The sequence below is a fragment of the Sciurus carolinensis genome, unplaced genomic scaffold (genome assembly GCF_902686445.1).
Source record: "Sciurus carolinensis unplaced genomic scaffold, mSciCar1.2, whole genome shotgun sequence".
Taxonomy (NCBI): Eukaryota; Metazoa; Chordata; class Mammalia; order Rodentia; family Sciuridae; genus Sciurus; species Sciurus carolinensis.
The window spans coordinates 362,014-376,677 of NW_025920209.1; the positions used below are offsets into that span (position 1 = coordinate 362,014).

General features: G+C 35.1%; 1 protein-coding gene across 1 annotated transcript; it reads left to right on the plus strand.

The window, feature by feature from the left end:
• The first annotated feature begins 7,588 nt into the window (after positions 1-7,588).
• LOC124975041 (olfactory receptor 8K5-like) lies at positions 7,589-10,329 on the plus strand. Its single transcript, XM_047537931.1, has 2 exons — positions 7,589-7,605; positions 9,384-10,329. The coding sequence occupies exons 1-2, from the start codon at positions 7,589-7,591 to the stop codon at positions 10,327-10,329; spliced, it is 963 nt and encodes a 320-aa protein (XP_047393887.1).
• Positions 10,330-14,664: the final 4,335 nt, after the last annotated feature.

Genomic DNA, 14,664 nt, shown 5'->3' on the forward strand with positions numbered 1-14,664 from the left:
AGGTGGTGGCTCAGGGGAGGGGCTGCATAGCCAGGCAATTGGTGCAGAGCAGGGTCCCAGGAGCTAGGTGGCTTCTTGCTGGAAGAGCCACACAGAGACACGCCTAGGGGCGGAGCGAAGTTTCCAGGGCGGCGGGCAGAGTCTCTGGGAGGGGCAGCCTAAGGAGACTCGCCTGCTAAGGGTGAGGCTCCCAGGCCCAGGACGTAGGTCTGGGCCCCTGGGATCATTGCAGAGGAAGACAGCCCAGCCCAGGTGGTGGTTGTAGATTGAGGGGAACCTCTAGGAGGGCAACGGACCAGCGAGACGTCCCCACCGAGTGACTCTTCCAGGCCGGGGGAGGTTTTCCCACAGGGACGGTAAAGCCAGAGACATAGGCACAAACAGGCCTTGCCTCAGCCCGCAGTAGTTCCCCATTGGATGACCATTGGTCAACAAGTGGAGGCACCCCTGCCTACTAGCAGGGAATATACACCACCTGAGGGTTACCACACCTAGAGAGGCAGCTTCTTCGTGGAGCTCTGCATTATCAACCTCCTCCAAGACTTCAGGCTACTGAAGGATAAGAGGGGATATACTAGCAATCTTCAGGGACATTATAAGTTGATAGAGGAAATCTGCAATATCTTAATGACCCACTGATTCCTGAACAATATGAGAAAACAAGGGAAGAAAATGCCCCAAACAAATCTAGATGTTACATCAATAAAATCCAACGACAGCATGGCAGAAGAAATGACAGAAAGGGAGTTCAGAATGTACATAATTAAAATGATTAGGGAAGCAAACGATGAGATGAAAGAGCAAATGCAGGCATTGAATGATCGCACCAATCGACAGTTAACAGAGCAAATTCAGGAAGCAAAAGAGCATTTCAATAAAGAGTTAGAGATATTGAAAAAAAACCAAACAGAAATCCTTGAAATGAAGGAAACAATAAACCAAATTAAGAACTCCATAGAAAGCATAACCAATAGGATAGAACAGCTGGAAGACAGAACTTCAGATATTGAAGACAAAATATTTAACCTGGAAAACAAAGTTGAACAAACAGAGAAGATGGTGAGAAATCATGAACAGAATCTCCAAGAACTATGGGATATCATGAAAAGGCCAAATTTGAGAATTATTGGGATTGAGGAGGGCTTAGAGAAACAAACCAAAGGAATGAACAATCTATTTGAAGAAATAATATCATAAAATTTCCCAAATCTGAAGAATGAAATGGAAAATCAAGTCCAAGAGGCTTATAGGACTCCAAATACACAAAATTACAACAGACCCACACCAAGGCACATTATAATGAAAATACCTAACATACAAAATAAAGACAGAATTTTAAAGGCTATGAGAGAAAAGAACCAAATTACATTCAGGGGGAAGCCAATACGGATATCAGCAGATTCTTCAATCCAGACCCTAAAAGCTAGAAGGGCCTGGAACAACATTTTTCAAGCTCTGAAAGAAAATGGATGCCAACCAAGAATCTTATACCCAGCAAAACTTACCTTCAAATTTGACGATGAAATAAGATCATTCCATGATAAACAAAAGCTAAAAGAATTTACAAAAAGAAAGCCAGCATTACAGAACATTCTCAGCAAAATATTTCATGAGGAAGAGATAAAAAACAAAGAAGCAAATCAGCAAAGGGAGGAATTATCCTAAAGGAACTGTCAAATAAAGGAGGAACCAAGATGTGTCAAAAATTTTAAATATGAACCAAATGACTGGGAATACAAATCATATCTCAATAATAACCCTGAATGTTACTGGCCTGAATTCATCAATCAATAAGACATAGACTGGCAGATTGGATTAAAAAGAAAGATCCAACAATATGTTGCCTGCAAGAGACTCACCTCATAGAAAGAGATACCCAGAGACTAAAGGTGAAAGGATGGGGAAAAACATACCATGCACATGGGCTCAGCACAAAAGCTGGAGTATCCATCCTCATTTCAGATAATGTGGACTTCAAGCCAATGTTAGAAGGGATAAAGAAGGACATTTCATACTGCTTAAGGGAAGCATAAATCAGCAAGATATAACAATCATAAACATCTATGCCCCAAACAGTGGCTCATCCATGTATGTTAAACAAATCCTTCTCAATTTTAGAAACCAAATAGACCATAACACAATAATACTAGGTGATTTTAACACGCCTCTTTCACCACTGGACAGATCTTCCAAACAAAAATTGAACAAAGAAAACATAGATCTCAATAACACAATCAATAATTTAGACTTAACAGACATTTATAGAATATACCATCCAACCAAGAGCAAATACACTTTCTTCTCAGCAGCACATGGATCCTTCTCTAAAATAGACCATATACTATGCCACAAAGCTAATGTCAGCAAATACAAGAAGATAGAGACACTACCTTGTATTCTATCAGATCATAATGGATTGAAGTTACAAATTAATGAAAGAGTAAAAAACAGAAACTACTCCAACACCTGGAGATTAAACAATATGCTACTATATGATGAATGGATAACAGAAGATATTAGGAAGGAAATTAAAAAATTCTTAGAGGTAACGAGAACAAAGAAACATCATATCAAAATCTCTGGGACACTATGAAAGCGGTACTTAGAGGAAGATTTATTTCATGGAGCGCATTTAATAAAAGAAGTAAAACTCAAAAAATAAATGACCTAACACTACAGCTCAAAGCCCTAGAAAAAGAAGAACAGACCAACAGCAAAAGTAGTAGAAGACAGGAGATAAACTGAGAGCTGAAATCAACGAAATTGAAACGAAAGAAACAATACAAAAAATTGACAAAATAAATAGTTGGTTCTTCGAAAAAATAAACAAAATTGATAAACCTTTAGCCACACTAACAAAGAGAAGACGAGAGAAAACCCAAATCACTAAAATTCGGAATGAACAAGGAAATATCACAACAGACACGACTGAAATACAAAACATAATTAGAAGCTATTTTGAAAATCTATACTCCAACAAAATAGAAAACCTCGAAGACATCAACAGGTTTCTAGAGACATATGAATTGCCTAAACTGAACGAGGAGGTCATAACAATTTAAATAGACCATTTTCAAGAAATGAAATAGAAGAAGTCATCAAAAGCCTTCCAACAAAGAAAAGTCCAGGACCAGATGGGTTCTCAGCCGAGTTCTACAAAACTTTTAAAGAAGAACTCATTCCAATACTTCTCAAAGTATTCCAGAAAATAGAAGAGGAGGGAACTCTCCCAAACTCATTCTATGAAGCCAATATTACCCTGATTCCTAAACCAGACAGAGACACATCGAGGAAAGAAAATTTCAGACCAATATCCTTAATGAACATCGACGCAAAAATTCTCAACAAAATTTTAGCAAATCGCATACAAAAACATATTAAAAAGATAGTGCACCATAACCAAGTGGGTTTCATCCCAGGGATGCAAGGTTGGTTCAACATCAGGAAATCAATAAATGTCATTCACCATATCAATAGACTTAAAATCAAGAATCACATGATTATTTCAATAGATGCAGAAAAAGCATTTGATAAAATACAGCATCCCTTCATGCTCAAAACACTAGAAAAAATAGGGATAGTGGGAACATTCCTTAACATTGTAAAGGCCATCTACGCTAAACCCATGGCTAATATCATTCTAAATGGTGAAAAACTGAAAGCATTCCCTCTAAAAACTGGAACAAGGCAGGGATGCCCTCTTTCACCACTTCTATTCAATATCGTCCTTGAAACTCTAGCCAGAGCAATTAGACAGACCAAAGAAATTAAAGGGATACGAATAGGAAAAGAAGAACTCAAACTATCCCTATTTGCTGATGCTATGATTGTATACTTAGAGGAACCAGGAAATTCCACCAGAAAACTTTTAGATCTCATAAGTGAATTCAGTAAAGTAGCGGGATTTAAGATCAATGCACATAAATCTAAGGCATTTTTATATATAAGCGATGAATCTTCAGAAAGAGAAATTAGGAAAACTACCCCATTCACAATAGCTTCAAAAAAAATAAAGTATTTGGGAATCAATCTCACAAAAGAGGTGAAAGACCTCTACAATGAGAACTACAGAACACTAAAGAAAGAAATTCAAGAAAACCTTAGAAGATGGAAAGATCTCCCATGTTCTTGGATAGGAAGAATTAATATTGTCAAAATGGCCATACTACCAAAAGTGCTATACAGATTCAATGCAATTCCAATTAAAATCCCAATGATGTACCTTACAGAAATAGAGCAAGCAATTATGAAATTCATCTGGAAGAATAAAAACCCAGAATAGCTAAAGCAATCCTTGGCAGAAAGAGTGAAGCAGGGGGTATCGCAATACCAGATCTTCAACTCTACTACAAAGCAATAGTAACAAAAACGGCATGGTATTGGTACCAAAATAGAAAGGTGGATCAATGGTACAGAATAGAGGACATGGACACTAACCCAAATAAATACAATTTTCTCATATTAGACAAAGGGGCCAAAAATATGCAATGGAGAAAAGATAGCCTCTTCAACAAATGGTGCTGGGAGAATTGGAAATCCATATGCAACAGAATGAAACTAAACTCATATCTCTCACCATGCACGAAACTAAACTCAAAATGGATTAAGGATCTCGGAATCAGACCAGAGACCTTGCATCTTATAGAAGGAAAAGTAGGTCCAGAGCTTCAACATGTCGGCTTAGGACCAGACTTCCTCAACAGGACTCCCATAGCACAAGAAATAAAAGCAAGAATTAATAACTGGGATAGATTCAAACTAAATAGCTTTCTCTCAGCAAAGGAAACTATCAGCAATGCAAAGAAAGAGCCTACAGAGTGGGAGAAAATCTTTGCCAATCATACTTCAGATAGAGCGCTAATCTCCAGAATCTATAAAGAACTCAAAAAACTCTACACCAAGAATGTAAATAATCCAACTGACAAATGGGCTAAGGAAATGAATAGACACTTCACAGAAGAAGATATACAAGCAATCAACAAACATATGGAAAAATGTTCAACATCTCTAGTAATAAGAGAAATGCAAATCAAAACCACCCTAAGATTCCATCTCACCCGAATTAGAATGGCAATTATCAAGAATACAAGCAACAACAGGTGTTGGCGAGGATGTGGGGAGAAAGGTACAGTCTTACATTGCTGGTGGGACTGCAAATTAGTGCAGCCACTCTGGAAAGCAGTGTGGAGATTCCTTAGAAAACTTGGAATGGAAACACCATTTGACCCAGCTATCCCACTCCTTGGCCTATACCCAAAGGACTTAAAATCAGCATATTACAGAGATACAGCCACATCAATGTTCATAGCTGCTCAGTTCACAATAGCCAGATTGTGGAACCAACCTAGATGTCCTTCAATTGATGAATGGGTAAAGAAACTGTGGTATATATATACAATGGAATATTACTCAGCCATAAAGAATGATAAAATTATGGCATTTGCAGGCAAATGGATGAATCTGGAGAATATCATGCTAAGTGAGATAAGCCAATCTCAAAAAACCAAAGGAAGAATGATATCGCTAATAAGTGGATGATGACACATAAGGGGGGGTGGGAAGGGTTAGTGTTGGGGTTGGAGTTGGGTTTAGGGAGGGGGGCAGGAATGGAGGAAGGAAGGACTGTATAGATGGAGGGGAAGGGTGGGAGGGAAGGGGGGGAAGGGAAAAAATGGCAGAATGAATCAAACAACATTACCCTATGTAAATTTATGATTACACAAATGGTATGCCTTTACGCCATGTACAGACAGAGAAACAACATGTGTCCCATTTGTTTACAATAAAAAAAAATAAATTAAAAAAAAAACTTTGTAATAAAACTTGGTAAGGCAGAAGAACATGGAACAATATATTTACAACAGTGAAAATATACCAAATTATAATTTTTTTTATCATGTGAACAAAAAAGTTAGAAATGAAAAGAAAGAAAATTTTCTGATCTTTCTGGTGATTATCAAATAAGTGATGATAAGATAAACTACCTCATTATCAAACAATGCCTTAGAAAAACAACTTGATGTTACTAGAGAGAGAGAAAAACCAGTCAGATTCTGAAATGCATTTAACAGTAAAAGAATGAGTGATTTTCTCAGTTTTACTACTTTGACTTTCAGTGAATGCCCAATCTTGACAACTTGATTGCAATCTCATATAAACTCTAGTCTTTCAGAACTAATGAATCAGAAGCAGAGTGTGTATCAACCATATCCCAAGGAAAATTAGAATAAATCCCAGAAGAGATAGTCAGGAAGATGGAAATATATAGTTTGTGTTCAAACTCTAATTTGCTAACTGTGAAATGTGCAGATGTGGGTAGACCCAAAAGCAAGGAGAAGGTTAAATATGAAGGTTTATTCATATTGCTACCAACAGGTCAAAGTTTATATTTTAAGTCTAATCATGCTAATATCTCTTAATGAACAACAACAACAAAACAAAAGCCTCTTAGAGTTATATAGTACAACTCAGTCTTTTCAAAAAAATGCTCATAATATCCGTGATAGAATGCATAATTTCTTAATACACAAATGTACAGGACAATTAAATCAAAATTTTATGTGAGGGCAGAGCCTGGTCCTTATTTCTCCAGAATCCTTCTATTCTTGGGAGGGTTCTGTGGACCTGGACCTTCGCATATGACTTCATTAACTTTCTGGCTTCTCATACCCATCCCAAGCACCAAAATCCATTTTCTGTATGAGGAATTCATGGATGGGAGGCTGTTTTCTTTTGAAACTAGTGATCGATAATTCTACTATGTAGGACTGAGGGATACTGGAAAAGAGCGCTAAATATGAACAGCAAAATGACTTGTAGAATAAAATCCAAAGAACTACTTTAATCTACAACACATATAAGCAGTCCAAAGATCAAAAAGAGAAATACAACCCTATTAAAAATGGGCTAAAGTTTAGAAATTTCACAAGTACAGATAAATGACTAACCAACAAGTATATGAAAAAATGTTCATTTATTATTAGGTGTCACACAAGTAAAAAGTAAGACTATAATGAGATACCATTTTGTGCCAATTCTACTTCTAGTTTTAAAATTAAACATTAAAATTAAACTTCTTTCAACACTTACTATTGATGATGATGGAGAAAATAACCCCTCATACATAGATGTTGGTAAAGCAAAGTCCTAAAATAAGTGAGAAATCTCACACTTTCTTCTGAAGATCTTAAGATCTGGTAATTTAATTCTTAGATCTATAGTCAATTAATTGGTACTCTTGTGTCAACAAAAATACTTGCATAGGAGCTTTTATAGTAGACTTTTCATAAAGACCCAAAACTCAAATATCCACCAGTAGAAGATTGGTTAAGCAATAGCAGGATCTGCATGCAGTAAAATGAATACAATATGGATGAATTTCAAAAGCAATGTGCTGAGTGAAAGAAGCCAGATCAAGACTACTATTTCCCTCTCATGATATTCAAGAACAGAAGAAAATAAGTCTAAAGGTCAGTAGCCTAGAATTGAGAAAATGTTGTTTCAAGCTTAGGGCATGAGGAAAATTTTCTAATGATAGATGTGAACTAGCAACGTTCAAAGCATGAAATAACTTCCTCTGATATTGACAATGTTCTCTATCTTGATGTAAGCATTAGTTTATAGGCACAAATGAATATCTTTTTTAAAAAGATCCAGTAATTTGTGCAATTTAGTTCCCTGTTTATATATGTAATATCTTTCTTAATACAGAAATCATAAAAAAAGGATATTAACACAAAGTAATTGGAGATGGTGTTCATTAACAGTAGATCGTACACTTGTTAAGGTCATATTGAATATTATCCAACAGTGGCTTCATATTGCAATTGTATTGCAATTGCTTTAAAGCAGTGTGCTATAACAATCACTATCCAACTATAGTATTTTCTGAGCCTGTGATCTGCTACCTTAACTGTTGACTCATTGTGTATAATCTGGGGCCATTAGATCAGGTAGGCCTCTATAGAACTGTACAGATCATTTTTGTTGTTTTGTTCCTTTCTTTGAGTTGTCCCATACTTTTTCTGACTAGGGAAAATGTAGGGATTCCTGAATAATTATCAGGCATATCAAGGTAGACTTTTAAGTCTCTCCAAAGATTTGGGCATAATGATCTGCATGAATTAAATGCTACTTCCTCAGGGAGCATCCCAGGGAGGGAGGAAAACCATAAATTTCTCCCATCCAGGGAAAAAGGATGCATAATATGAGAAGAAGACAAATTAGTTCTTCAGTAAAGGTGAGTGGATAAGAATTGCCTTTGATCTTGGTCACATTGGTGATATCTCATAGACGTAGAAACACTCTTATGGCAACTGACAGACGATTTCCTCAAATACACAACAAAAATCATTATTGTTATCTTCGTTAATTGGGGTTGCCTGGAGTACTATGGTGTTTTAGGGTGTAAATCCCTGACCTAGCCTAAATTTTAGACCTATGCTAGTTCTTAGCAAAACACTGAAAATTTCAAGTACAAGTGACAAAAGTAATTTCAAATCCTTTATCCATCCACTACAACACATCTTGTATCTTAAAACCCTATGACAACAAGCCTTGCAAAATTTTGCATTCAGAATAAATTCATCTAAGTGTATAATTAATATAAATGGACAAGAACTGGACCTGATACAAGAGTAGGACTCAATGGAGACAAAAGCATACCTCTTCATCCTGCAAGAAGGAATGGACTCAGTTCCACAATTTCTAGTATCACCCACCTCCCCAGTTCTCAGTCCTTGAATCAGAAAGTCAAACGGGCACCTACAGGGAGTGAGCAATTCCTAGAACTGCTACAGCAGCTGCAAGTTGGCTCTAGACTGTTGCTGCTCCAAGCATTGGTTTTGGACATTGTGATGAGAACCCAGAATTTACTACCTGAGAGCTTAAAAAAAGGTAAAGGTGACATGTCATATATAATATCTCTTCTCCTGAATTTTATTTCACTGATTTATTTTTAACTTCAGTCACTCCTCCAATTTAAAATATGTTAATGAGTTCCAGGTTTTCTCTGAGGAAAAAGTAAAGGTAGTAAGAAGGGAATCTAAGAGAATCAGGCTAAATCAATAATTCAGGCATTATCTTTAAGTAGAGCATATTTTATTGACTTCATGTAAATTTTTTAAATGAATGGTGAGATAATTATCATTAAAATATTTGAAAAGCACAGCATTGTGTTCTATAAATAATCCTCTATTAAATTCCAGAAATTTGACAGTATTAAATACTGAATAAATGCTCGAGTAAATATTTCATATGTGTATGCAATCAGTGATCTCCAATATTATTTTTAAAGGAAACAAACTATATGGAAAACTCAGTCAGTGAATAATATGAATCATATATTTTTCCATTTCTGAAGTATTATGTTAAAGGAAATAAAGTATATTGTTTAAAGTATATATTACAGTGCTGACTGAGTTCATTCTGACTGGAGTCTCAAGGCGGCCTGAGCTGCAGCTTCCCCTCTTTGGGGTCTTCCTCATCATCTACACAGTCACAGTGGTGGGCAACCTGGGCATGATCATTCTGACCAAGCTGGACTCCTGCCTGCACACACCTATGTATTTTTTTATCAGACATCTGGCTTTCATTGACCTTGGCAATTCCACTGCCATATGTCCAAAGATGCTCGTAAATTTTGTTGTGGATCAAAATACCATTTCCTTTTATGCATGTGCCACTCAGATGGCTTGCTTTATTATGTTCATCATCAGTGAACTTTCCATTTTGTCTGTCATGGCCTATGACCGCTATGTGGCCATCTGCAACCCTCTGCTCTACAATGTCATCATGTCTCAGAGACTCTGCCATGTGCTGGTGGGCATTCCATACCTCTACAGCACCTTTCAGGCTCTCTTGTTCCCTATGAAGTATTTCACATCAATCTTCTGTGGCTCTAAGGTCATTAGTCATTTCTACTGTGATGTTGTTCCCTTGTTACCTATGATCTGCTCAGATGCACAAGAAACAGAATTGCTAACAGTCCTATTTTCAGCATTTAATTTGATCTCCTCCCTCCTGGTAGTCCTGGTATCCTACATTCTGATTCTGCTTGCCATATGTCGAATGCATGGTGCAGAAGGCAGGAAAAAGGCTTTCTCCACATGTGGGTCTCATCTGACAGGGGTGGTGGTGTTCTATGGGTCTCTACTTTTTATGTATGTGCAGCCTAAATCCACCCACTCCTATGAAACTGATAAGCTGGCCTCTGTATTTTACACATTAGTGACCCCCATGCTTAACCCCTTAATCTATAGCCTAAGGAATAAAGAGGTGAAAAATGCCTTCCACAGGGTCCTTAAAAATCACTGCAAGGTTTGTATTTAATATTCAGTATGGAATATTTTTATAAAAAACCATGAAAAAGGCACCTGTCACATGATGATACTTCTCAAAATAATTGCATTTCTTTTAGCTCCAGAGCAAAATCTAATTATAACACATATTACTTCCTTTATGTGTACCCAAGCTGCCTCTCACAATTTAGATCTTAATAAAATGTGACTTCCTTTCTATCATTCCTCTCTTGTGATTTAATGCTTCATGATTGATTGTTTCATTATTCTACAGAACTTCACATTTTTGTTAAACACATATTAAACTATATATTTAATAAGTAAACTGTATATTTGTTTCTGTCAATTGTTGCTTAGTGAGGTATCTTCCTTAGACTGTTTTCATTGTATTGTAGTACACTAAAACAAAAGTATGAAAAAAATGGTTCTCTTTTAGATGGCATGGTTATTTTAGAGGCATATTGGATAATATAATTTTAAAAATATTCTGGCTATACCATCTTTTATTTGAAGAGCTTAAACCAATTGTACTTAATTATATTTAATAATATTTTTGTGTATATTGCTATTTTCCCATGTTATATGTGATATTATCTATATTTGTATTACAAGATCTTGAGTTTGAGATTAAGCTATGTATTATGAATACCCACAGTAATAGTCTACTTGGTTGCTAAAATAGGAGAATATCATAATAAAATGACATTTTGTACATATGTTTTGTATATGACACATAGAAAATATTTACAAATTCTATTTTGATTGTCCTTATATTTGTTCTCAAAGTTTTCATATTGTAAAAGCTCTTTTATTTGCTTCATATATGTATATTATATATCTGCCTATCTATCATCTCTCTCTTTAAGATTACTCACCTTAGTTCCATTGACAATTTGGGTTGAATATTATCTTCTGGGTATTAGGCTAACAGCATAGCTAGCTTCTAAATATTATATAGCAACAAAGCAGAAGTTACACTATTGTTATAAAATCACCGAGGTAAATTTTATTGTTATATTTATGCTTCAATCTCTTTTTGTATTGATGCATCTTTTCTGAGAGATGGTATTATTTTCAAATATCATACATTGGAAACCACATATATTTTATTTATAATATGTGTTAAAACAATCTGCAAGATAATATTACATGAAATCTATTGCCTATGCTGATGTCTCTATCCAGATAGGATTTCAGATAAACCCATATGCAATTTCACCATCTAACAATGGAGATGATATTCATTCTAATGGTCATCATGTATTGCCCTGACTTGTAGACTTCTTTTTTTCTGTCTGTTTAGTTCTGGACAACTCAGGCAGTATCATCCTCACCAAGGTGAACTCTGGGCTAAAAATATGCACTTATATATTTTCTCAGATACCTGTTTTACATTGAGCTTTGTTAATCTATAATTTGGTAATGATGCTAATTTTTTATGAATAGAAATAAATCACAATATTTGTGACTTCTCAGCAAGATTTCTTTCTTGTGTTCATTATTAGTGAACATTTTAGTCTGAACCATATCCTCTGTGACCATCTTTAACATTCTTCTCTACAGAACCATTTTGACACTGAGATTTCTTAGGTGCTGATGACAATCCCCTAGCTCTACTACACATTTGTGTCTCTTCTGGTCACCATAAAGGCTTTTATTTTATCCTTCTGTGGTTACAATGTCATTGGTCATTTCTACTGTGACAGTCTTCCCCTTTTATCTTTGCTCAAATAGAAATTAGTCACAAAGTAGAGGAAAGTGGGTAATAGATTGAACAGATCTGAAATAAATTATTGTGGCTAGGAAGTAGGTATTAACATTAGTTAACATGCTAAAAAAGAAATAAAGTGGACAGTTACATTTTATCAATAGGTGTCCCAAGAAGTTCATCAATCTTTGAGAAAATAAAAAACAGCAGAATTCTTATGAAAATGGCAAGTTGCTAATGATTTATAGTTGGGAGTCTATAAGGATGATGTATAAGGTAGAATCTTCTCAGAAGAAGCAAAGTCCTTGAAGTTTATTCCCATAAACTTCTGCTTCTTTGAGTCATACCATTTTGTGTTAGCTTCATCAATTTGTAATATTAATTCAAGCACAAGACAATGTCCAACAAAATATACTGACTCTAATATTGTCAAGCTAATGAAACAGAAACTATCACAACCCCAAATTATATTTTTTTTGGTCAAATTAAGACATCTTCCTGAAGCCAGCATTTGAGAAATGGTCCATTGCCTGCAAAAATAAAGCACTCCTAAATGCTACCATGGGGGAAGACAAAAACAGCACATGAATTGTGAATGTTGGGCACCATGTTATTCTGGAATGTGCCATTCACAAAATGACAGATTCATTCTTCTCAGATTACATTATCAGAAGGAAAACATAGTGGAAAAGCTTCTTGACATTGACATTGTCATTGATTTTTGGATGCCACACCATTAGCTCAGGCTACAATGTCAAAAATAGGTAGCATTACAGAAAACTAAAATAAAACATCTTCTTAGTCAAAGAAACAATCAGCAAATAAAAAAAAAGGCAACCCATGAATTAGGAGAAATTATTTGCAAACCAAATATCAGATAAAGGGTTAAAAGTCAAAATATACAAGAAACTCACAAAACTCAAAGAGAGAAAAACAAATAGCCATTTTTTTAAATAGGTAAAGGATCTGAATATTTATTTGTCCAAAATATACATAGAGTCACCAACATATATAAGAAAGGTATTCAATATCACTAATCATGATAGAAAAGCAAATGTAAATCAGTGAGATGTCCCCTCACACCTACTAGGATGGTATTATCTAAAACACTAATGGTAACAATTGATGGCAATGTTATGGAGCAAAGGAAATCCTTGTACACCATTGCAATGTGTAGCAATTGCAAAAACCAGTATAGAGGTGTCTAAATACAAAAGTGATGTATAAAACCCACTGTCTTTCTGATTTCAAAACCACAAAGAATCAGGACATCCACAGACACAGGAAATTTGGATGAATCCCAGGAAGGATATAGCCAATGAGAGAAGATCTATAATTGAAATCTGAATTCTGCACAATTCACTGACATTATTTAAGTGTGGGGTAAATTAAAGTAGCACAGACAAGGTTAAACTCATCCTCTGATGTTTGTATCATGTCCCCCAAGATAGTTTGCAATCTGAGTCAAACCATGTTAATTACCTCCATAACAACAACAAAAACTCTTCCACAAAACTATAACAAAATTCAAATATCTCCAGAGTTTAACTCAAAATGACCAAGAAAGAATCCATGATTTCTTGACACTTAATAATTCAAGAGAATCAAAATGAAACTTAAAATGGGAACAGAATCTGATTCTTAGTTCTGCTGCTGTCTATGGAAGATCCTATACGCCTGAACTTGGATCATGATTTTATTAGTTTTTTACTTCTATTGCCTTTTCCATGCCACACATCCAAAACTGCATTCTGCCTGTGGTGGTCTGGGCTTGGAGAGAGTTTTATGTCCTCCTTAGTGGTCTTACAGATCATCTTTATATATTTGGACAAAGACCTAAACATAAGGTCAATACAAAAATGTTTCTAGAAGAAAATCTGAAAAAGTAGTTTTATGTAAAATACATATAAAAATTCAAAAACTCAATCTAGAAAACCCAAATTAAAACGGGCATAGATTTAGACACTTTGAAAAGGAAAATTTGTAAACTACCAACAAGGATGAGGAAAAGTATTCATTATCATTTTCATAAGGTGAATACAATTAAAACCACAATGACATACTATTTTCTGCTAATTCTCATTTCTGAATTTAATATTTAGAAAACTTTACTAAATACTGACAAGGATATGGAGAAAAAAATGGAACTCCAACATAGTTGTTAGTTATGCAAAATGTTACAACGGATTTGGAAACTTGTCAATTGCTTCTGAATTATATATATATATATATATATATATATATATGTAAATATATACACACATACATATATATTTATATACCTTAAAATCTAGAAATTCCATACTTAAATGTATAACCAAGAGAAATTAATGTATTTTTCAACAAGTAAGCTTATATAAAAGTATGTATACTAGATTTACCATAATAATCAAAAACTACCTATTGTAAGGTGCTGGATTAAAAATTCTTTCGATATTTATACAATGGGGTATCATTCAGCAATACAAATGCAACATGAATGAATGTCAAAGCAAATATGCTGAATGAATTAAGCAAAATCCAAAGCAGATACTGTGTGATTTCATGTATATGAAAGTGAAAGCAGAGAACACAATCTAGGAATAAAATTCAGAGAAACCATTGCCTGAGGATGGGAGAATATTGTTTGACGGTTAAGGTACGTGTAAACTTCCCTGT